Source organism: Wyeomyia smithii, chromosome 3 (assembly GCF_029784165.1).
Source record: "Wyeomyia smithii strain HCP4-BCI-WySm-NY-G18 chromosome 3, ASM2978416v1, whole genome shotgun sequence".
In the NCBI taxonomy this organism is placed as follows: domain Eukaryota; kingdom Metazoa; phylum Arthropoda; class Insecta; order Diptera; family Culicidae; genus Wyeomyia; species Wyeomyia smithii.
Window position 1 is genome coordinate 237,239,316 of NC_073696.1, and position 22,438 is coordinate 237,261,753.

The 22,438-nt window shown below is 37.6% G+C and overlaps 1 protein-coding gene across 2 annotated transcripts in view; it reads right to left on the reverse strand.

Moving 5' to 3' along the window:
* LOC129733086 (tyrosine-protein phosphatase non-receptor type 9) overlaps nt 1-22,438 on the reverse strand; it is a 117,779-nt gene that overhangs the window by 13,390 nt on the left and 81,951 nt on the right. For both annotated transcript variants that reach the window (XM_055694656.1, XM_055694655.1), the window contains exon 4: nt 674-882. In XM_055694656.1, coding sequence (XP_055550631.1) covers nt 674-882 — 209 coding nt within the window. The remainder of the gene's footprint in view (nt 1-673; nt 883-22,438) is intronic.

The window sequence follows — 22,438 nt, forward strand, 5'->3', positions numbered from 1 at the left end:
TACTACACATATGAGTAAGCGAGCCAAAGCTACGTGCTGCTGTTGAGTAGATTAGCTTCGGGCTAAGATTATCATAGACCTGCACCGTGATGAAAAAAAAACTCAGTGAGCCCTACACGTAAACCATACAGAATTGAGGTTATTGAGGAAACAGCCAAAAAAGTTTTCAAACAGTTAGAACTTTCATCAGTGTGCCCTTATCAATGAGCAGTACATGTGCGGTGTCTATACTCTTTCAGTTGCAATCGGAAAAGTCTCTCTGTGAAAGGTTTCTGCGCTCACTCTTTACAATACAAGCTTTCTGATGTTGCGTATTTTGCTTTCTTGTCACGGCGTGCTTCCAGGGAAAATAAATCAGTGCATTCGTTTCATTTTAAATGCTTCGGTATCTGTGCAAATGATATGAGCCTCTTTGTTACACAAGATGAGTATGCCAAGACTGCTCATGAGCGTTCCAGACTAGAAAAGTTTATTTCAGAAAAAGAAATTTAAATACCCGAGGGTATTCCAGGCATCTTAAAAATCAAATAAACCACAACCTGAAATACTATAAATTAATAACAATTGGATAAAGAACTAACGACTCTAATCACACCATATGTGTAAAAGTTTTTCGTAATTAACTCGGAAGATTTAATCGATTTTATCCCAAGCCACCATATTCCGCACTTACCATGAGGAATGATCGATCTCCAGCGTTCCGCCTAATCGCACCGGCAGCGAGTCCCGGGGCACATGCAGGCTCAGCTGAGGAATCGACACCGTGAACACTCGCTCCCGTAGCTTTTCCCGCACGAACAATCGAAGTATTTTGAAGGGAGCCTTAAACCATAGCGGGGCGGTCACGATCAGCACTTTCTTCAGTCGCGCCGGGTAGCCACCCTGGAAGGAAAAAAAGGGATATAATTAGAATCAGAAGCAAGTTGATAAAGATTTGTGCAATTCGCGAGAACGCATAGCATGAGATGATTTTTTTTATGGGAATATTTCACTAGAATGATTTGAGAATGATTTCAGATGCTTAATACAAGGGAAAAGTATTATTAATCTAGGCATACGATCATCACAATGACACACCGTTGATGCGTCATGGCATAGCTGAAAAACATTGTCTTGATTGCTGGTTCTCGTTAGCTTGGTTACTTTGGTCGAGAATTTCCCGAATTTTGACTCAACTTTGCAAAGTAGCTTTCTGCTAGCTTCGGGAGAACAATGTGAAGCGATTCGAGTTACAATTAATATCATTTTACTATCGTTTACGTCATTTGGTGACAGCCATTTTTGAAATCCAGCCATTGTTGAAATTTTATCTCAGCCATTTTTGAAATTTTATCTCAGAATCCGTGCACATCCTAAAATACAGACGCCGTAACCTTTCACGGTGGGTGCGTTAAGTCCTGTCCATACATCTGTATACCGTCTGCCGGGGTAAGATTAAGCCACAAGGGTGAGATTGAGCCAAAACGGAATATGTTTGTATGTTAAATTACTTAAGATTTAATGAACCTAATACCACAAATTCAATACTTCATGAAACGTGATATATATATTCACAACTTTAAATGGAGTAAAGATAATATCAGTGAACTGTTCCACTTAAATAATGTTTCAAAGTACAGGGTGAAAAACATACGCAAATAACTTTAGCCAAAAATGTCCCAGGGAAACTAACCCGATCAAGAAATCACATCCACTTACTGCTCATTTGGTACGTTAGGATGTCGTCTCCAAAGTGTTGAGGAAATATTATGCATTGAACCTGTGTTGGCTCAGAAAATAATGTTTTTCCAATCTGTACTTTTATCGAGCCCTTCTGGGGTGAGATTGTGCCAAGCTATAATGAACGGTACAGTGTGCGGAATTCACATTCACGACAAATCTATATCAGTATACACCAAAATACTTGCATCGTTTACATAAAGTATGTTGTCTAGCTATGGTATTATTTGAAATAATGACTTAAAGCTTGAGAACAGTAAGCTAACAACTGTTAACTTAAACTTAAATTTACAATGACAGATATTGTTTAGGAATGTAACAAAATTGTGTACACCTATTCTATATAAACTGACGAGACGACTTTTAAAGCGAGGAAGGAGGGTTGTGGGCACGTTTCCAGCGGTCTTAAGATTTCCAATGAAATATACAGTGGTCAATGACACATTATAATTGAAACGAAAAGTCTTCTCAGGCTTTATGTTCTAACGTTTTCCCTTTCTAAGCTACCTGGAGACGCCACTGTATATAGAGACGTCTAAAAGGCACGTTCTCATAACTGGTTACTCCAGATATCGATTTGATCCAGTCATACATTTTTCTATAATTCATATGAAACGTAGTTTCTGGTCAACCCCCTACAGCCCCTTAATAGTCCACGTTGTTTATGATTGTCCCTATACTTACTGTTTTATCATGTTATTCATGTGAATTATTCGTTGATACACTACTGTTCATTTAACAGGTAATTAATTCAACTTTTTGTTTTTGGCAAAATCTCACCCCATAGAAGGGGTGAGATTAGGCCAAAGTTCATTTGATTTTAGCAAAATTATAGTTTTTTGTAACCTAATCATATTTGCGGCAGTCGTTAACTAAACATTCAAGTGTGCATTGCGTGATTTAGATCCAACTCATTGTCTGAATGTGTGCATTACAAGCTAAGGAACAAAAACGTATTCTTTTTTGACACAATTTCACCCCGGCAGACGGTACCGATTGGACTTCGGAATGAATATGATTGAGGCTCCATTGTCACGTTTTGACTCAAGGATTAGTTATTACTACTGTTACAAACAAGAAGTCGTAGCAGTATGTTCCCCAAATGGTTCATTCAAACTTGACACCCAACAGAAAAATTGTAAATTGTGTTGAAAAAAAGGAATGACGAAAAATAAAAAATCCTAAACTACTTAGAGCTGCTTACTCTTTTACGCCATGTTAGCATATCTACAAAAACGGCGCTTAAACCAGAACACAAACCTATTTCTAGAATGGATATTGCCAAAAGGCTGACACCGTTTTCCATTTCGTTTATGTTGAAAGGTATGTCGCCGCTAGATATGCAGTTTTTTTTCTGATTTTACATGGTTGCAGTGCACACACGTAGGTATGTCCTGGTATGTTGGAAGAAGAAAAAAGTGAACATTCAACTTTACTGTCTGACAAAAAAGAAAGAGAACAAAAAGTAATGTGCACTGCCAAAGGACAATGGCTGTATTCGAATGAGTTCTACTAGAAAAAGGGAACAACATCAGGCTCGGCAGGATATAGGAATCGTTTTAAGCAATACGCAGAAGCACTACCGGCCATTAATAATGAAACAAGTTCAATGTGACACCATATCGGACTCTACTATATTGAATGGTCACTTTTTGTTCTAAAACTTAAATCCTTACTACCATAACAGCCCTCACATACTGCTTCGTTTTGATTATTCAACCCTTTCTCTTGAACACTACTTACGGCTGAAGTAGCTATTTGAATGGCAATTGGCCTAATTACACTAAGCTGGAGAGGCCCAACAACGACGACGACGCAACCACCGCCGGCTAAAGACCCCAAGGACGTCACCAGTTGGGTATATTAACTCAATCCGCCGTCGTTACGGCGGCTTTTCGTAGTAGCCACGGACCGGATCCGAAACAGAAAACAGAGTGGCGAGGCATTAAAAAACACACACGCATACAGAGTACCACTAGGCAAGTGTGGCAGCTTATCCTTTAATTAGATACAGAGAGCCGGAGACGACTACGCTGTGGCGACTCGCTTTCTCTTTCATATGCAGATGAGGGCTCCTTGCTTCGAGTATGGAAAACAGTTTTCCGCCCCAATTGCATCATAAGTAGTGGAGAAACGTTGGATAAACGGTAAAGGCTAGCAGAGCAAACATTGCCTCGAACTCTGCAAATGGTGCCTTCTGGTTTTGAATTTTAATCTTAAAAAATCCGTCACTTTTGTGTACTGGTTGACCCCCATATGTACCAATGAACCGTAAAGAAAGAAAAACAGTGCCAAGGACTAATCTGTGGCCTTTTTTGATTACAATTTCCACTGTCACCTCTCAGCGGCGGAAGTAGGTCAGATGCAATGCGGTTCAAAGGATAAAATGAGAAACAGACCGCAGAGTTTTGCGGAAGGGCTCGCGAACTACCCTTGCATTGAAGTAACTGACATCCCACCCATTGTTGCGTTGTCACAGGACGAGATTACCGGCTTCAGTGGAAACCGTGATGTAAAATATGCTAGAAATTGTAATTAAGGGCAGATACTTGTTTGGAATGGGAATTTTCCACGTGGTTTCACGTTTTCGTACTGGAATGGCGTTTAAAGAAGTATACTGACTCGTTTTTTACGCAGGAAATACGAGGCGTGTAAATCTCGTAATTTGCGTCAAAAATTTTGCAAGTAAAAGGTAAAAGGTTTCTATTTCCGTCCGAATTGGAACAAATTAAAGAACAAAGTAATTCCACCTGTGATCAAGATGAGCACCAGGAAATTGTAGGGGATTGGGTTTTGAAAATTTTATCGACGCTCTGAAGAAACGAATTAAAAAGGAAAATCAATAGAAAAAAAAACTAGATAATCTTGGTGCGGGAAAGGCCTTCCTTCGCGATAATGTTTATAAACTAACAGACGACTGTATCCGAGACTCGTTTGACAGAATCATTCGCAAACACGGAAATCGACGTGCGCAGGTATAAGGATTCTGTTGGTCGTCTGGAGAAGTCAACACTGGTCCACATCATAGATTGGTGCAAAATTTGTGTTTGCAGTTAAACTAAATTAACCTACCCTCGTATTATCTCCATCCTTGACTCCCCCCTCATCTGAAAGTTTTCAAATTTCCAAAAATCATCCGTGATTTATATCCCTAAAATAATAACCCATTTTATTCTCCATTTTCAATTTTTCGGTGAAAGCCAACTGACTGATGTTTTGAAACGGAAACTGGTTGAGTTGTCACTTCGATATTACAAACCACGAACTAGTTCACCTTTATTTCGGAGGATTTTCATTATTTGATTTGCTGATGACTAACAACGGTGATTTGATTCTCAATTTCAATCAAATTTCTGGTTTCTTCAAGCACGATATATTTTTTTAATCGATTGATATTTCTCGGGAAATTTTTTCCAGACTATGGACGTATTAAATTTAATCTTTCACAAATACGTTCAACTTCTGAGATTGAAGCTTATTATACAGCATAAACGATTCCGATCTAGCAACTGACTTTCTAAATGCACGACTATTAGACCTTTTCGATAGGTTCATCCTTGCAGGAAATGTAGGACAGAAACATTCAACTTTTCACATGAATGATCAAATACATGGATACCTACTAGGAATGAGTCTGACTCGATGAAAGATATCGCAATCGTGTTACCCATGTTATCAACCAAGCCAAGTCCGATTACCTTTGCTTATCATTAAGGACTACCGACTCCAGTAAAATGCTTCAATAAAAACTAGAACAAATAATAGTTTCTAACTTTGCTCATAGTGAACAATCCTCTAACACTCTAAAACGATCGATGAATATTTTAGGAAAAATTTTACTCGTGATGCTGAGCACATTGTCCGGTGATGAGGTAGATGTATCATCAGCAATTCACTCCATCTCCTCTAATGCTGTTGGACTACCCTTGAAAATTTATGAAGTTGATTTTGTCTCGTATTATCTTTCCCATTACTTACGTCTTTAACCTGATCATTTTCACCTCGATATACCCTCGTACATGTAAAGTTAAAAAAGTCATACCAATTCGGAAAAGTTCCAGAATGTTTCTTAAATAACCTTCGTCCGTTAAACATTCTTTGCTGCTTGTCGAAAGCATTAGAGAAAATCTTAAAAAACCCAAACAAAATCTTTAATCAACAGATTCCAGATCCAGTCAATATGCCCTCTTTCGAGCTTATGGCTTATAAAACCGTACCCGGGTCAAAGAACTCAAGTCGTAGAAAGCCACGGTAAGCTTCCAGCTGAAGTTAACATTTTGTCAGGTGTTCCCCAAGGTTCTGTCTTTGGATCTTTATTCTTTTCATTACACTAGTTAATACAGGTGCACTCCAAAAGATCATACCGGATAAAAATGCAAGATTATAGCTATTCAAAAATGTGAATTTTGGTGTCTCTAGCCATTACCGTTTTTAAGAGACTTGAATGGCTTTCCTCGTAAACATAACGTTAAAACGACGATCCCGGCAAGCAATTTCAATACGACATTCTCACGTAAGTTAACGCCTTTTTGATAATGGCTAGGGGCACCAAAATTCATAGGAATGGTTGAATAGCTACAATTTTTCGTTTTTTCCAGTTAGAGCTTTTGGATTGCATTGTTTTTCATTTTGTCGACCAGTGTTATTCACTAATGATCTGCCGATCATGCTAAAAGTGTTTGCTGACGACATACAGTTACAGTATGCAAAAAAAGTTTATCCACAAAAGATTTCGATCAGCATCTGAATTTTGATTTTTGAGCATCACAAAACTGGCAGAAGCAACCGTAATATTGCCGACATCGTCCAGCTTCACAAAGATACGGTCGCTGGGATTCTGCAAATGTACTAAAAACGTGGTTCTATCTCACCAACTAAGCGATCGGGTATCCTTCAAAGAAAACTGGCCGAATTTACAGAGCTATCGTGACTATAAACTACTCTAGATACAGAGTTCTGCATAGCGAGAAAAAAGACGCTAAAAAGAATCATTGTTTTATTTATTGAAAACTCCATTGCAATTCAGCACATCAGCATCTGATTTTAAAGTAGCGTGAATACTATCTCACGGCATTTTCACGCAAACATATTTCTAAGTCAAATAAATTTCTTTTTGAGCGTCTTAGTAGAATGGAATTGAATATTGAGAATAGGTTATGTTTCCATTTAATTCTACTACAAAAAATCGAATACCCTCTAATCGAATACCGTCCGCAGATACGTATTTCGGCTGCTACATGCAACCATCATCAGTGTCAGTCCACATAAGCACTGATGATGGTTGCATGTAGCAGCCGAAATACGTATCTGCGGACGGTATTCGATTAGAGGGTATTCGATTTTTTGTAGTAGAATTAAATGGAAACATAACCTATTCTCAATATTCATATTTCTAAGCACTACTGCAAAAAAGTAGCCATTTATTCTTTCATGATCAAGGATATTTTATCCGGCAGTCTAAGCACCATTTTATTTTTTCTAGTTTTTCCTCTTATGAATCTCAATATATTACCTTAAAAAACTTATTACAAAAGAAATGAGTTCTGATTATTATCACCCCAGTTCTATTATAGTCCATTTATATTCTGTTCAATTTTTGGGTTTCTTTGTAAATTCGAACAAGAGAGAGAGAGAGAGAGATAGCTTGTGAAACTATCAGTTTAATCTAATTTCGTTGAAATAAATTTAAATAAAACATTCTGCCGCGCCCTGTCTTTTAAAGTATGCATGGACTACTGCCGTCATCAATTCTGCGTTCTCCAATGAAAATAAGTGCCAATGATGTCATTTCTGTAGATGTGTAAGATGCACGTCTACATGCATGGAAAACATTGCAGCTGCTTTTGAGCTTATTTTAATTATTTGATTCAATATTTTGCTAATGAGTATGAAGAGTAATATATTTTTTTATTTTTTTTGGTTTTTTTATTTTTTTGTAAATTTTGTTTTCATTTTTATATTTTTTTATTTTTGATATTTTTCAATTTTTGTTTTAAATTTTCTTTTTGCTTTTTTTGATTTTTTTTTTAATATGTATGGAGTACTGCCGTCATCAATTCTGCGTTCTCCAAGAAAAAATAGTACCAATGATGTCATTTCTGTAGATGGGTAAGATGCGCGTCTACATGCATGGAAAACATTGCAGCAGCTTTTGAGCTTATTTTAATTATTTGATTTATTATTCTGCTGATGAATATCAAGAGTAATATTTCTTTTTAATTTTTTGTTGTTTGTTTTTTATTTTTTCTCAAATTTTTTTCTATTTTTATGTTTTTTTTATATTTTTCGATTTTTTTAAATTTTTTTTTGCTTTTTTTTTTCTTTATTAATATGTATGGAGTACTGCCGTCATCAATTCTGCGTTCTCCAAGAAAAAATAGTACTAATGATGTCATTTCTGTAGATGTGTAAAATGTTTTTATATTTTTCGATTTTTTTTAAATTTTTTTTTGCTTTTTTTTCTTTATTAATATGTATGGAGTACTGCCGTCATCAATTCTGCGTTCCTCAAGAAAAAATAGTACTAATGATGTCATTTCTGTAGATGTGTAAGATGCGCGTCTGCATGCATGGAAAACATGGCAGCAGCTTTTGAGCTTATTTTAATTAAATGATTTATTATTTTGCTAATGAATATGAAGAGTAATATATTTTTTAATTTTTTTGTTTTATGTTTTTTTGTTTTTTTTTATCTTTTTTTTATTTGGTATATTTTTTATTTTTTTATTTTGTTTTTCTGCTTTTTTTGCTTTTTTTGTAATATGTATGGAGTACTGCCGTCATCAATTCTGCGTTCTCCACGAAAAATTAGTACTAATGATGCCATTTCTGTAGTTTGTAAGATGCGCGTCTGCATGCATGGAAAACACTGCAGCAGCTTTTGATTTATTATTCTGCCAATGAAAATGGAGAAATATAAATTTTTGCAGTTCAATGAACATTAAACAATAATCAAACTATTGTCATGTAAAAACTCGAATGAAGAGACTTTACGGCAAGCTTTGCAACATTTAAAAAATCGCTTTGGTTCTGGCAACAAGGACATCAAAGTGTCAAAGTTCAAAGTGTCTGAGTTATTCGCAACTTTCAGTGAAACGAAACTAACGTTATTCGAAGATCTATCCTAAAAACTGTTTTGCAAAAAAAACTAGCTCTTATAGTATTTTTATTACATTTACATTAAATTGAAACAGTCTTCAGCTAGAGTTACCTAAGAATATTTAATAAGTTTTCAAAGCACAGTTGCACAAGTTGTAACTGGTTTAACATACATCCCAGTTAAAAATCTGACTGACAGTACATCTGAGCGCATAATGTCTCAAAAAAAAAACATGATAGCAATGTTTTTTCAGCTTTAAGTTTCAAAATATTACATCATTGTATTTCTGCGGATTTGACAAAAATTCGAACCCTTATCTTAATAGAACTCATTATACCTAGCACATTTGGCGATGCCACTAAATTAACATGTTTCTTTCACATTGAAGGTTACACTCTTAACACTGTTACCCGCCCCCCGCCTTTTCCAGGTCATTGTTTGATAATCGCCCAAATGCCTTCAAACCATATTATTGAAGTATTCGGTTCCAAAAATCTCATTCAGAAATCTCTTGTTAGATATATCTGAAAAACAATCAACCAGCATCAAATTCACGATTATCTCAACCCAACTCCGACGGATCGAAATATCCGTCCCTTACGCCAAACTCCGACATTCACCGATATTACGAAAATCAATACCGAAATTAGCATAAAACAACTTGTTCGGTGTTTCTTTATTTGCTACTCCGGGAATCACGGTCTGTTTATATACTTGTACCTACTGGCACTAAGATGGAAAATGTCATGCCACGGGCAATGCACGCACGGACAGTTCGACCCCGAGACGGCTGAGGGATGAGAGGCGCTTTATTTATCAACAACGTTGTCCGATATCTCGTGGAGGAGGATGGGGGGACGCATGTGCAGTAAACGTGTGGCTGACGATTCGCAAGAAAGGGGCGCTTGTTAAACAGACGGTAAGCAGTTATACGAGGAGGAGGAAAACGTACCGTATCAACCGAGCAAAAAAATGGTCTATGTTTTACCACCAACTGTCATGAGGATTGGCCATCATTGATTTGGAAGGTTGCGAAAGATTTACCATGCATAACTAGCATAGTTTTCAAAGTGGTTTCATTTGTTATGTCACATCAAAAGCCAAAAACTTTTCTGCACCCCAAATTAAAAAAAGGCTCTATTTCGATCCGAGTGCCCTGTTTTATCCCCTTTCCCTCAACGATTGCGAATATTACGCTGAAAGTTTTCTTGGCAGAGGAGAAAACTGGAGCTAGAAATCACTCGAGGCGAACTGTGATGAGTCATCCTTTCTGCATGCAAACCCTGAAGGGAAGTGTTGTTGGTACACAGGAACAGTATGCGGCATGATATGCCTTGTTGAACTGAATATTTGCGTAAGGGTGACAAAATGAAAGTGACTCCGAAGGACATTGTACAGAGCGGAATGCAGAGTTATGTAGTTTGTAGAGCGAATACAAATTACCAGCCTTACCCAATTGTGAAGCGAACCGTTTCGAAGTCGGTGTAAAATTTGGTTTGAATCAGGTACTTACAATTATGAGCACCATGTAAAAAAAATCATATTACAGAGTCATATGCACGAAGGAGGATTTTGGGATTTGAAAACCCTTCCCCACATGACATGTTTTCGACCAAAAAAGTTGAAAAACTATATGCCTCTCCGTGAAATGTGGCAATCCAGAAAAAAAAAACGGGCATGAAGGTTTAAAAAAGAGGTTGAAAAAAGAAAAACTTGAGAATAATGGTCAAAAATTCCGTGAAACCACTAAATTAAATGAAAGAATCGGAAAATAATAAAAACACCTAATAATATCAGAACACAAACAAATCCAAAAAAATAAATCGGAATTAAAAATAGGTATATGTATACGCCTATCAGGTTATTCCAAAGATATAAAAACGCATTTTGATAAACTTCAAATGTTTTAGTCAATAGCAGCGCAAAAATTGTTACCAAGTTACGCTGCGGGCCACAATCAAAAGATAATGCATCAAATTATACCATTGGTCCTAAATCACACGCAGGGGAGAAATCGATGCATTGCTTCACTTCTGCGTTCGTTGTATCGCACACAGATACTATCGAACTGTAGCTGAATCGCAAATCGTTCCTTCACACGTCAGTTTAGATACGTACACACTGCATAACAACAATTACAGAGCAGAAAAGTGTCTATGATTGGCACGTGGTAGTACAGCAATTGGCAAGCGAGGTATTATTATTAAAAGTGATAGTGAAAAGGCACCAATAAATAGCGAAGAAGAAAAGTCGGTCATTGGTAAAATCCACTCTTTGTTAAATTATTCGTGTATCAATGAATGATGGTATGGCAATACGCAGTACCAAAATCGCACCAATAGCAAACTAAAGGATGTAATATAATCGTGTTTCCACTCTTTTTTTCAACTTAGACCAATTATTAATTCGTAACTAAAAGAGGGTATGCAATTAGAGAGCCCCTGTCTGCCGTGAGGTAGAAACGTGCTCGCGTGTAAATAAATTCATGCAATTAATTATCATCTAGTAATGCAAAATTGAGGATTATCAGCATGTGGTAAGCAATAATGTATCGAGCTGGAATTTACAATTATGAACTAGATTGAACGTGGTTACGTTCTGTTCATGCTATCTCTCCAGAAACGTCAGTAATCAATACTAATGTGAATTAGTGCTAGCTACTGTTCTCGATGTTGCATACGACAGCGTGTATAAAACGCAGCGTCGTTGACCCAGAAAATATCTCTGCTTATTTTGCTCAGCGCTGCTCCGGATGGTAACTGGAACAAAGGTAAACAGTGCAGAATCCTTTCTCCCGGTCACACCGAAACTAGGCCAATCATCGTTGCGAGCCTTACTCTGGAGCATTTGACATTCTGCCATTATTCTCCACGAGCGCCGAATCGGAACGACGATCCTTCCGCAGTAGCGTTTCCGAGCCAGCGTAGAAAACTGTTGCCAAGCCATAACACAGGGCCATACGTCATAGCGTACAGCTAATTAAATTATGGTAAATTATTGAATTGAAAACACCAGAAATAGCACACATCCCGTTCTAATCCATTGTAAATTGTATTTTTGTGAGTGAAGAAAAATAACCAGGATGCTATGCATGTTAGCTGGAATGTCGTAAAAATTTCAGCAGCGCAAAAAAAATTAAAGAATTGATCAATTTGCACTCGGTTTTGCATACCGGGCCGGGCAACTTATCGCTAAAAATATCGTTCGGATAACATGTGTGTTGCAATGCAACAGTCCTTCTCCGGGAGAGAGGTTTGCTTTTCACACTTCACGCCGTTTGAATTTTGGATTTTCAGAGCGGGCTGGTGAAAAAGGATCTCATCAATTCGTGATTTTCAAGTATGTACGGTATAGTGCATACATTAAGCTGATTTTAACGAGCTGCGAATAAATGACATATGGTGCTCGGAAGCGCACAAGAGTCGTTAACAGCGCAGATGCTTGTTTTCGTTAATGAATATCAACCGCTAGAAAAGTGATAGAGGAAGGGTAGAAAACATTTAATTTCCTCTCAAACAAGAGTGTGCTATCATACTGAGAGTGATATTGAAAATTGCCACTTAGTTATTTGTCATTTGATTTCTTGATACGATGTGCTTGGCCCCGACAGTGTCTACAGAAATAAATTGATTTATAATGTTTGGTGAATATTATTATTTACATTACAATTTAAATAACATTGTTACTGCTTGAGCAAGCATTTTTCGATGTCACTTTTAAGATTCAATGTACAATTTGTTGGGTAAAAATTATTGTTCGATATTTTCTCATTCCAAAAACATATTTTTAGTCGAGATTTGTTCAACGACAAACTATCAACTATAGATCCAAATCTATCTTTACTTCGTAACGCATGGTTGTAAAGCAAAGCTTTAGAGCAATTCCACAAAAAACGGGTAACCAATTTAATCGGCTATTTTTAATTAGGCTAAAACTTTGCATAGATGTTTCTATGGGCAAAAGATGCTATTTTGTGCTATCTGATTATTTTTTGGAACACGACTCATTTTTGAGAAGCAATTCAAAATGATATTTTGAGAAGGTGTTGGTGAATATAAATATTTTTAGAGCCAAAACAATTTGTTTGATCGGTGTGACGTCTATACTAAATATATATACTCTAAAAAAAATTTTTTTAGGTTTAAAGAAAAAATAAAAATTAATTATATAAAAAAGCTCATTTTTCAAAAATCGATGCTATTTCGATTTTATCACGGTCAAAAAAACATCCTCCCGTGAATCCAACGAAACTGTGGACTTGGTGAAATGATATAAATAAGTATTTTTTTGTTAGAATGCCATTCAACAAAAAGTACTAATCTCCAGCTTTCCCTCGAATCCACAGTCTCGTTAGATTCACCGAAAAGTGTTTTTCTGACCTTGATGAAATCGAAACAGTTCTGTGGCATACATCACGTCACACGCGGGTAAATGTGTCAAGTAAAAAAATACCAGGTAGAAACTCAGTAAATTTCGAAATTGCTCAGGCGCTTTTATGATGTGATTTCCATTTTCGTGCCGTGATAGTAGGCGCAAATTAGTCCTTACACAGGGAGCAAACAGAATTTACTGCGAAGACTGTACACATCTGTACGGGTTGGCGAGAAGCTGTTGAATGTCACTATTCTCATTGCAAAAGTTATTTTATATCATATGCGTTGCTAGGCTGCTGCAATTATATCCAGTGAAGGTTTTTCGACTGTTTAGTTGGTATGTTTTATAACAATCCGCAATGAATGCAAGCCGATTATTATTTTACCATTTTGACGTAGAATAACGTCTTACAGCAACATAGGTTTGCAAAAAAACGATTGAAGCAGCAGCAAGTAGAGCTGCGGTAATTCGCAGCGCAGCAGGCGGCGATTTCAAACGTATTCAGTATGTATGGTTTTAGCTGCAACACTCGCTAATTCGATTGCAGCTTTCCATAGCGGAAGGACAAGCAGAAAAAACCGGCGGATCGCACTGGTGAATGGCGACTGGGGGTCACCTTCCACAACGCTAGATTTTGAATCACTCGACTGTGTGGGAAGCACCCTAATATAGGCATGTCTGTGGCACTGCTGAGTATGTTTGTGAGGCGAGTGCAATACGTTTGTAAGAGCAATGTCAAGCCATTCGCAAGTAAAAGAAGAGCTTTTGATCTCCAAAATGCAAGTTCCTCGTCCAAAGCTAGAAAATTTTGAGTCAACGATTATCAAAGGCCGAAAGATAATGTGTTTTATTTTGCAAATTTAGGATAATGGGCACTGGGGAAGTATTATGGGTATGGGACGACCTTGTGTGCACAGTCAACATTCCACCGAAGCCACCGGTATAGAGAAGTGATAATAGAACTGGAATTATCCCCTGTCATAGGGAATTGGAAATCCGCAATGACGATAATTTGTATAAACTTGCCCTCCCAGCTGGTCTCGGGGTATGATGCTGGCCTAAGAAGCCAGTCGTCGTAGGTTCGAGTCTCGGCTAGGGAGAGACTGTTAGTGTCAGTAGGATCGTAGCGTTAGCCCTGCAATTGTACTGTACACGTAACAGTTGGCTGCGAAGTCTGTGTATAATAAACAGAAGGTCGAGTTCCGATACAGAATGTAGCACCAACGCTTTGCTTTGCTTTGCCGGTGTCACTATTATTACACACCAATGGCACTTTTTAGCGCCCTGAACTTTTTCAATTGAAGTACATTAGAGCCTTTTTTAACGCAGGGGTACGTAGCATGTAAAAAAATTCCGCCTAAAAGAACCGCGTAAATTCCGAAATTCGTGTAAAAAACATCATTTCTTAAATGGTTTTATTCATTTCTGTTAAATACATTCGAAAAAGAATCAATAGCAGTGTTATTTCCGCATGCTAATCGAGTCGAAAATCAAAAAAAAATGTAAATAGGTTAGGCCAAATCAGTGAAAAATTCAGCAATTGGATTAAGTAAAGTCATCTTACACTCTAAATAAACGACTTGATAATGGAAAACCAATAATAACATACCACGTAAAAACGACGTTTCTAGAAAATCTGCGTAAACTCCGAAATCTGCGTAAAAACGCGTAAATTCCAAAATCTGCACAGTACCAAAAAATGAAATCTACAACTAATACAAATGAAAGCACATAACGATTTCTAGCACATAAAGTGAATAATATATACAATTTCACACCGTTAATAATGCACAATACAGAATCGTTTTAAGCCATGTAAATTTGTATGTTAATTGATATAAACTTAAAGCTTCGAATATAAATATGCATGCAAATTCACAATATATTCATTTACTTTGCATGTGAATATAATACCACACGGAATATTACATGGTTTACAATGCTCCATTTATGTGCATTAAAAGTGATGTAAATTTTTTTTACTGTGTGCGTAAAAAACGCATTAAAAAGACATTAGAGTAGTTATTTTTTTTCTGTCACGCGTCAAAACGTTGCTAATAGTGATAAAAAAGATTTAGTTTCCTTTTTCGACGCGAAACACAGTTACACCCACGCTGTTTTACAATTTCAAATAAATGATTTCGGGGTGCTAAGAAGTGCCATGGTGTTGTCACAATGCTAAAAAGTATGCTAGTTTTCTGGTCATTTCGAAATACCGTTTGGATATATCGCATGAAAATGAATGAATGGAATGAAACAATTTACTTCAAATTATTGTATTTCGTAACAGCTTTGGCCTCGGACTCGGCGTGCTTGACGGTAGGTCGAATCCATAATCTGCTGCGTAATGGATATCATGCGTTGGTGCTGGAGTAATAATCTCCCAGCTGGTCTCGTACGATGCTGGCCTAACAAGCCAGTTGTCGTGCGTTCGAATCTCGACTCGGAAGAGACCGTTAGTGTCAAGTAGGATCGTAGCGCTAGCCCCGCAATTGTCCTGTACATTAAACAGGTGGCTGTGAAGTCTGTGTATAACTGAACAGAAGGTCGAGTTCCGAATCGGAATGTAGCACCAAGACTTTGCTTTACTTTGCTTTGCTTATTATTATACCAAAATAACTAGAGAATACTCCTGTATACTTAATAGTTGGCTGCGAAGTCTGTGTATAATAAAACAGAAGGTCGAGTTCCGATACGGAATGTAGCACCAAGGCTTTACTTTGCTTTTTGGGGCTGGAGTATCTGGCGGCTGTAATGCTAATAGAGTGCCTTGCTGTAGAGGTGTTGGAAACGTTGCTAAAAATAATAAAATGAAAATTATCTTGCGTTATCAAATTTGCGTTATCTGCATTTGGTAATCCGCAATGACGAGAAATTGAACTAGCTTCACTATTACCCAGGGAGGTGTTCTGTCGAAGCTTCTGAAGAAAGCGTGAAAAAAAAGCGAAAATCGAAAAATTCCCAGCTTTGCGAGAACAAAACCAACCGTCCTTTGAAGGACAACCTCATATTTTCAATTGAAGAAGTAGAAATAATGTTTCATATTGTAAATGTTCAGCGAGCAAGGTTCAGTTTTACCCACGTTGTTTTGTTTTGATGGTGAAGTGGTACTTTACTCTACCAGTGCCGTAGCCTGGAATTCCGTCCGGGGGCGAATTTATTATTATTTATTATCTATTATATTTATTAAAAAATCTTTTCTTCTACCGATTTTCAAGTCAGGTGAGAGATCTGACATCAAAAATTATCGTGGCGTTGCAATAATATCATGTATTCCTAAACTTTTTGAAGCTATCGTAAACCAAAAAATATTTAATCAGGTAAAGCATCGCATAACGTGTAACCAACATGGTTTTTACAAAGGGAGGTCTACGGCTACCAACTTACTTGAATTTGTTGATTTCTCTCTTGCGTCTATGGACAGAGGCAACTTCGTGGAAACTCTATACACGGATTTTAGTAAAGCTTTTGACAGAGTAGATATTTCCATGCTTATGTTCAAACTAAAAAAACTGGGATTTGAGTCAGGCCTACTTAAATGGATTGAAAATTTATTTGACGAACAGGACACAAACGGTTAGGTTTAAGGGACACCTTTCTGTACCAGTAAAAGTGATATCTGGAGTTCCACAAGGCTCCCATTTAGGCCCTTTACTCTTCATTTTATTTGTTAATGACGTTACCCTTGTGTTGAATCGTCTCAAAGTATTGATATATGCCGATGACATGAAACTGTACATGGAAATAAAACACAAATCAGACATCCAACAATTCCAACAAGAGGTTGACATTTTCTACATTTGGTGTAAAAAAAGTCTTCTTGATCTCAACGTAAAAAAATGTAATATTATATCCTACACAAGGAAAAGAAATCCTGAACATGCCAGTTGCACTCTTGCACATCAAGTTGTAGAAAGGTGTTATCAAATTAGAGATTTAGGAGTAATTATGGATTCTAAGTTAACATTCATTGATCACTACAATACGATCATCAATAGAGCCAACAGTATGCTAAGTTTTATAAAAAGGTTCAGTTATCATTTCGTAGACCCGTACACTATAAAAACTCTCTTGGTTACATATGTTAGATCTATCTTAGAATACTTTAGTGTTGTTTGGTCGCCTAATCAAGACGTCCATTCCAATAGAATCGAATCCGTACAAAAACAGTTTTTGTTATATGCACTAAGAAAACTAGGTTGGAATTCATTTCCTCTCCCTTGTTATGAATCGCGTTGCATGCTTATTAATATAGAAACGCTTGAAAAAAGAAGAGAAATTGCTTCGGTAACTCTTGTCAACGATTTAGTTTCACAACGCATAAGTTCGGAAAATCTGCTTGGAAAACTCAACTTTTATGCTCCTACACGCTCATTAAGAACGCGAAAAATTTTCGTATTAAATTCTTATAGAACAGAATATGCCATGGCCGGGCCAGTTAATAGTATGATGAGTCTTTACAATAAATATTGTGAAGTTATTGATTTAACGATGTCACGAAATGCTCTTAGAAAAATATTGAACACTAGAATTACATAACTATATTTGTGATGTTAGCAATAGTTTTTAAGATGTAGTCTACTATGATTGACGAAATAAATAAATAAATAAATAAATAAATAAATAAATAAATAAATAAAATTGGAAAAAAACTGTGAATTTTGAGGTTATTGAAGAGAGAGGCAGGTTGAAAGACAGGGAGTAACCCAAATCAATTACTATCATGTAATAAAACGGCATCAGAAAAACAATGGTTTGGCGAGCTCACATTACACGCTCTCAGTACAGGTTACGTGGCGGTAGAGAAATGAGTGCAAGAGAATATTGAAGAAAGAGAATAGGAAAGAACAACTTATGAAATTAGGTTTTTTTTGCTCTCATTAGCAATACCGCTTACCGTACAACGCACGTGCTGTTCAGTTAACGATCAATTCAAAAACAACATTCAAATCAATTTTCGGAATTTCAAAAGTTTTATCTTCCCGAACAAAGGCGCCATGCAAAATTTCAGCTCAATCATGCCTAGAAGTTTAGTCACAAAATTTCATTCCCACATACAAACATTTGATGCAACTTTCTGTTGCATAGTCTGAAATAGTATATATTCCCGGTATTCCTTCGTCAGAATAAATTGCTGATTCAGTGACGTGTCGATTTCAACACGGTTCATTCTTTTCACGTTTCAGTTTTTATCACATTTCTGAGTGATATGAACAATATTATAAAAACACGAATTGATTCACCTGGCGGTGCCATCTAACTGCGAAAACATGTCAGCTAGTTCTCAGGCAATCGCTACTTTTAAGGAAGAGTTCTTAAATTGCCTGATGAATCATGATCGGCAATGAAATTTACAACTGGAAAGTTACGATCTTCAGCAAATTTGTTCAAAAGGTCGAGGGCTTCTGATTGTCGAATGATTGATAATCTGAAAAATATGAAAGATTATAGCTTCTTCACCGTCCCTGTAAATTTCGTTGCCCCTAACAAGCTCAAAAGTACGTCAAAAGGACGCAGAGCAATTGGTTGCCGGGTTCGTCGCTCTTACGTTTGCTTAAGGGACAACTTCATTAAGGTCTCCGAAGACTTTACGCACTTCCAACTTGGATTGACGCACTAAAACTCACAGGCTTGTTTAAAATCTATCATATTTTTTCTAGTTCCAGCTCTAGGACAAAACCTGTGTTGACCAGTGTAAATAGAAGCAGATTAATGGTAATAAATGTAACGATGGTTAAACGTTAATTTTACTACATAACAAAGTTATGTGAATATCAGAACACTCATAAACTAGAGTAATATAATGAAGTGAGCATTTTTCATGATCTATAATCTCTGAACATCAAAAATCGTGAAACAATCGTAAAACAACCAATGAAGAAAAGCTAAGCAATAATCCAACTAATCATTAAGTATTAATCTGAACTTTTGAGCCTGTAACGGACCTTTCCGTAGTGTTTTAACTACAAAACTCGAAGCAAATTATAAGAGGATACTATTCACCATAGAAATAGAGAACCCAGTGGAAAACCAGCCGTCATTAGGTTGCCGTTTAGTGTTATTTTGCTCCTTATTTTCATTCGCACTTGCAAATAGGTACCTATGCGCTACGCCAACTAGGAAATGAAGAAATCCTACAACTTGTCAACGAACTCACCTTTTCCGCAGAAGAAGCAATGACGAATCGAGTCGGTGAATAGGGAAACTATTTCCAACCCTACGGGCTTAATTTGGCCTGGGTCGTCGTTGTCAGCGTAGACACTAAGGCAGCCACACTTGAATGCACACAGTTGTTTTATTCTCTATTATTTACCTACTGTTTTTTTTTCTCGCTTTCCTCAAACGTACGAGGTGAGATTCTTCTGCGTATATTTAGAGACAGCGCGGCAGTACACAAATTATAGATACTGAAATAGATTCACTTAACGACGACTGTGTTACCCGTTGGTGGGTTGTACTGCGCTATATGGACGGACACAAGTTGTCACGTGTCGCGGATTCAAGACTCCGAAATTGATTATGTCCAACGAACGACACGTAAACTTACGTGCGGTGGCACTTGCTGGTAGCTTTATCTCCGGAAGTTTTCAACATAGGAAATTAACGATATCCGAATAAAGTCTATCAGTAGATTGAAGTATACAACAAGCTATATCCACTAGTAATGGTGCGGCGCCGCTCTGTATCGCAGCGAATATTCTACTCGGTTATTATTTTTCCAAAAATCACTTAAAAATTTTTCGATTCTCACTTCCACGTAAAATAAAACGCACAAATTGGCCAACCACACGGAGGAAACACACACACAGCCCCTCTAGCGAGAGAAGCCGATCGCACTAGGAAATATTTTCCTTCCCTTGCTTTGTCTGAGCGGAACTTTTCACCCAGCGAATTTCGTAATACCAAAAATGGGGGTTTACTGCACTGGCTAATTTGACTTTTTCGACCTTTTCAATTGACTGCAAATTTCCCAAAGCACACTTCAATTCGATTCTGGTACTGGTTTATCGACGGCGTTTCTGTAATCAAGCGCACCTCTTCTCTTTGCACTGTTGAATTATCACTCCAAATTGGCAAAGAAAATTCCACTAATCTTTCCTACGACTACGACCGTGTCCGTTTGCTGCGGAGTTTGATGGCTGTCCACAACGTCGTCGGTTGACCGACCCGAACAGCCTTTCGTCGTTCCGAGTTCGACTGCGAATGGTGCCCTAAACTAGCAGTAAAAGTTCAACTGTTCATCGCGTGAGAAGAAAAAAACAACAATGTCCCCTCGTTTCACTAGGCAAGCACAAGCAGGGATCTCTCGGAGTGATTCGTGAGAAGAGCCACGCGACTCACTAGGCTGCTACCGGCGCAAAATTCGTCTTTTGCAGGTGGGAATAAAACGGAAAAACCCGTGTGAATAATGCGTTCTATACCTGGCACACAAGTGGGCGACATTCGATGCTCTACTATGAAAAACTCACTCGAAACCATGCACCAGCGATTGCCGTATGCGACGACGATGATGGATCGATAAATTCGTCTCACTAAGAGGTGTATGTTTACCACCCATTCACGACGCAGAGGGTGGTGGACGACGGTTCAATGGATGTTGTCGTTTTCCTCGTGTACACTCTGGACGACGAAACTATGCTAACTGAGACAGGAAGAGCGAGTATTCGTAGTTTTTTTTTTTGCTGCTGTCGAAAATATGGGAGCAAAATGCGAATTCAAATCGTCGTCGATGTCGACGACAACGAATTAACACGTCTCACACACGCCACGAGTCTGCGCATATTTTCACCCCTTGATTATTATGTACACCGTTCGCGAGAGGGGGCCCGAATTTTTCGAGAATGGTTTCTGTTTTCATCCGTTTGCGGTCGGTATCTGGCGGTGTATGGGTGAGTTCACCTTGTGTCATACATGCCCGAGGCGCTTTCGTTTGAGTTCATTCTGTCGCTGATAGGTATATCGTTGTATCATCGAGAACAGCCGACACACAGCCGAAAAGGGGATGTTATACGGATGCATGCCAGTTGTGCCGGGTAGTGGCGCAAAACGAGGGAACGGGCCCGAAGGGTGCTAAAAGTGGTGAATTATAACGTTGCTTTTAATTGTGTGGTACTTTGCGAGGGCAGAACACTAGGGACGCATAGAGAACGCCCTGCGTCGCGGTTAATTTGAACAACACTAACCGAACAAACCTGGTTCTAATTTTTTTCAGAAACATTTTGCAGTTTTCATAAAACTAAAATTTTATTTTGAAAAAGTGAGCGTTTCAAGCTATTTATTTTTGTTCTGAGTTCTGGATCGCCGAAATGCGCTTCAAAAGGTCAGAAAAAATCAGCACAAAAAACATAGCAAATTAAGCTCGCAATTCTCAAAATGCGCTGCGATATAGTTTATACAATGTTTTTAATTGATTCATTATTACCGAATCAATTCAAGAAGTGTGGAAAGGCCCTGCAAATATAATCCTATAACTTAAATAACAAACGATCTACAAAGCTTTCCAAAGAACGGTTACACTGCAGCTCTCTTGCGCGTGTTAGTTTATTCTGAAGTTCATTTATCCTTACACGCTGCACTATCACACCTATTGCTCAATGTACAGGGTGATTGCGGTTAATTTTCAACAATTTCCTATCGTACTCTCCTATGAGAAAATTTAAAATTGAAATTGTCTTACTTCTCATCTAATTCATCTCCTCCTGTTTTAACAAATTGAAAAAAACTGACAAGTACAAAAAACGGTAATTCATTGCTGCCCAACACCATCCCAGCCTTGACAGCTCAGCCGGAATATCATCAGAAAAACAAGCTGTTACCGTCGGAAACTACGAACAGTCGAGAAGAAGAAAAAGAAGTATTTTGACAGTCGACTGTGCGTAAAGCGAATCCATTTGCTTTCATTGACGACGGTACACGCAACACAACACATAAACCGGAAAGGAGGAAGCTAACGAGAGAGAGTACGAGGAAAACGCAGCTGCTGTAAGTTCTCCTTGATCTCCTGCCTGAAAGGATGTGAACAAAAGAAAGCAGCTAAACGACACGGTCGGTTTATAGGATATTTTAACAGTGCAGTAAGAAAAACAGATATAAAGCATGAACTAATAGACGTAGCACTAGATTCGTTTTGAGGCTGAATTTAAACAAAATTAAACTTTCAACATAGCTATATGAGCCGTTGGTACATGTGCCATTTTTACACTTTTTGGGTTTTTCGCATAAATTTGTGCAGAACGCAATAATGTA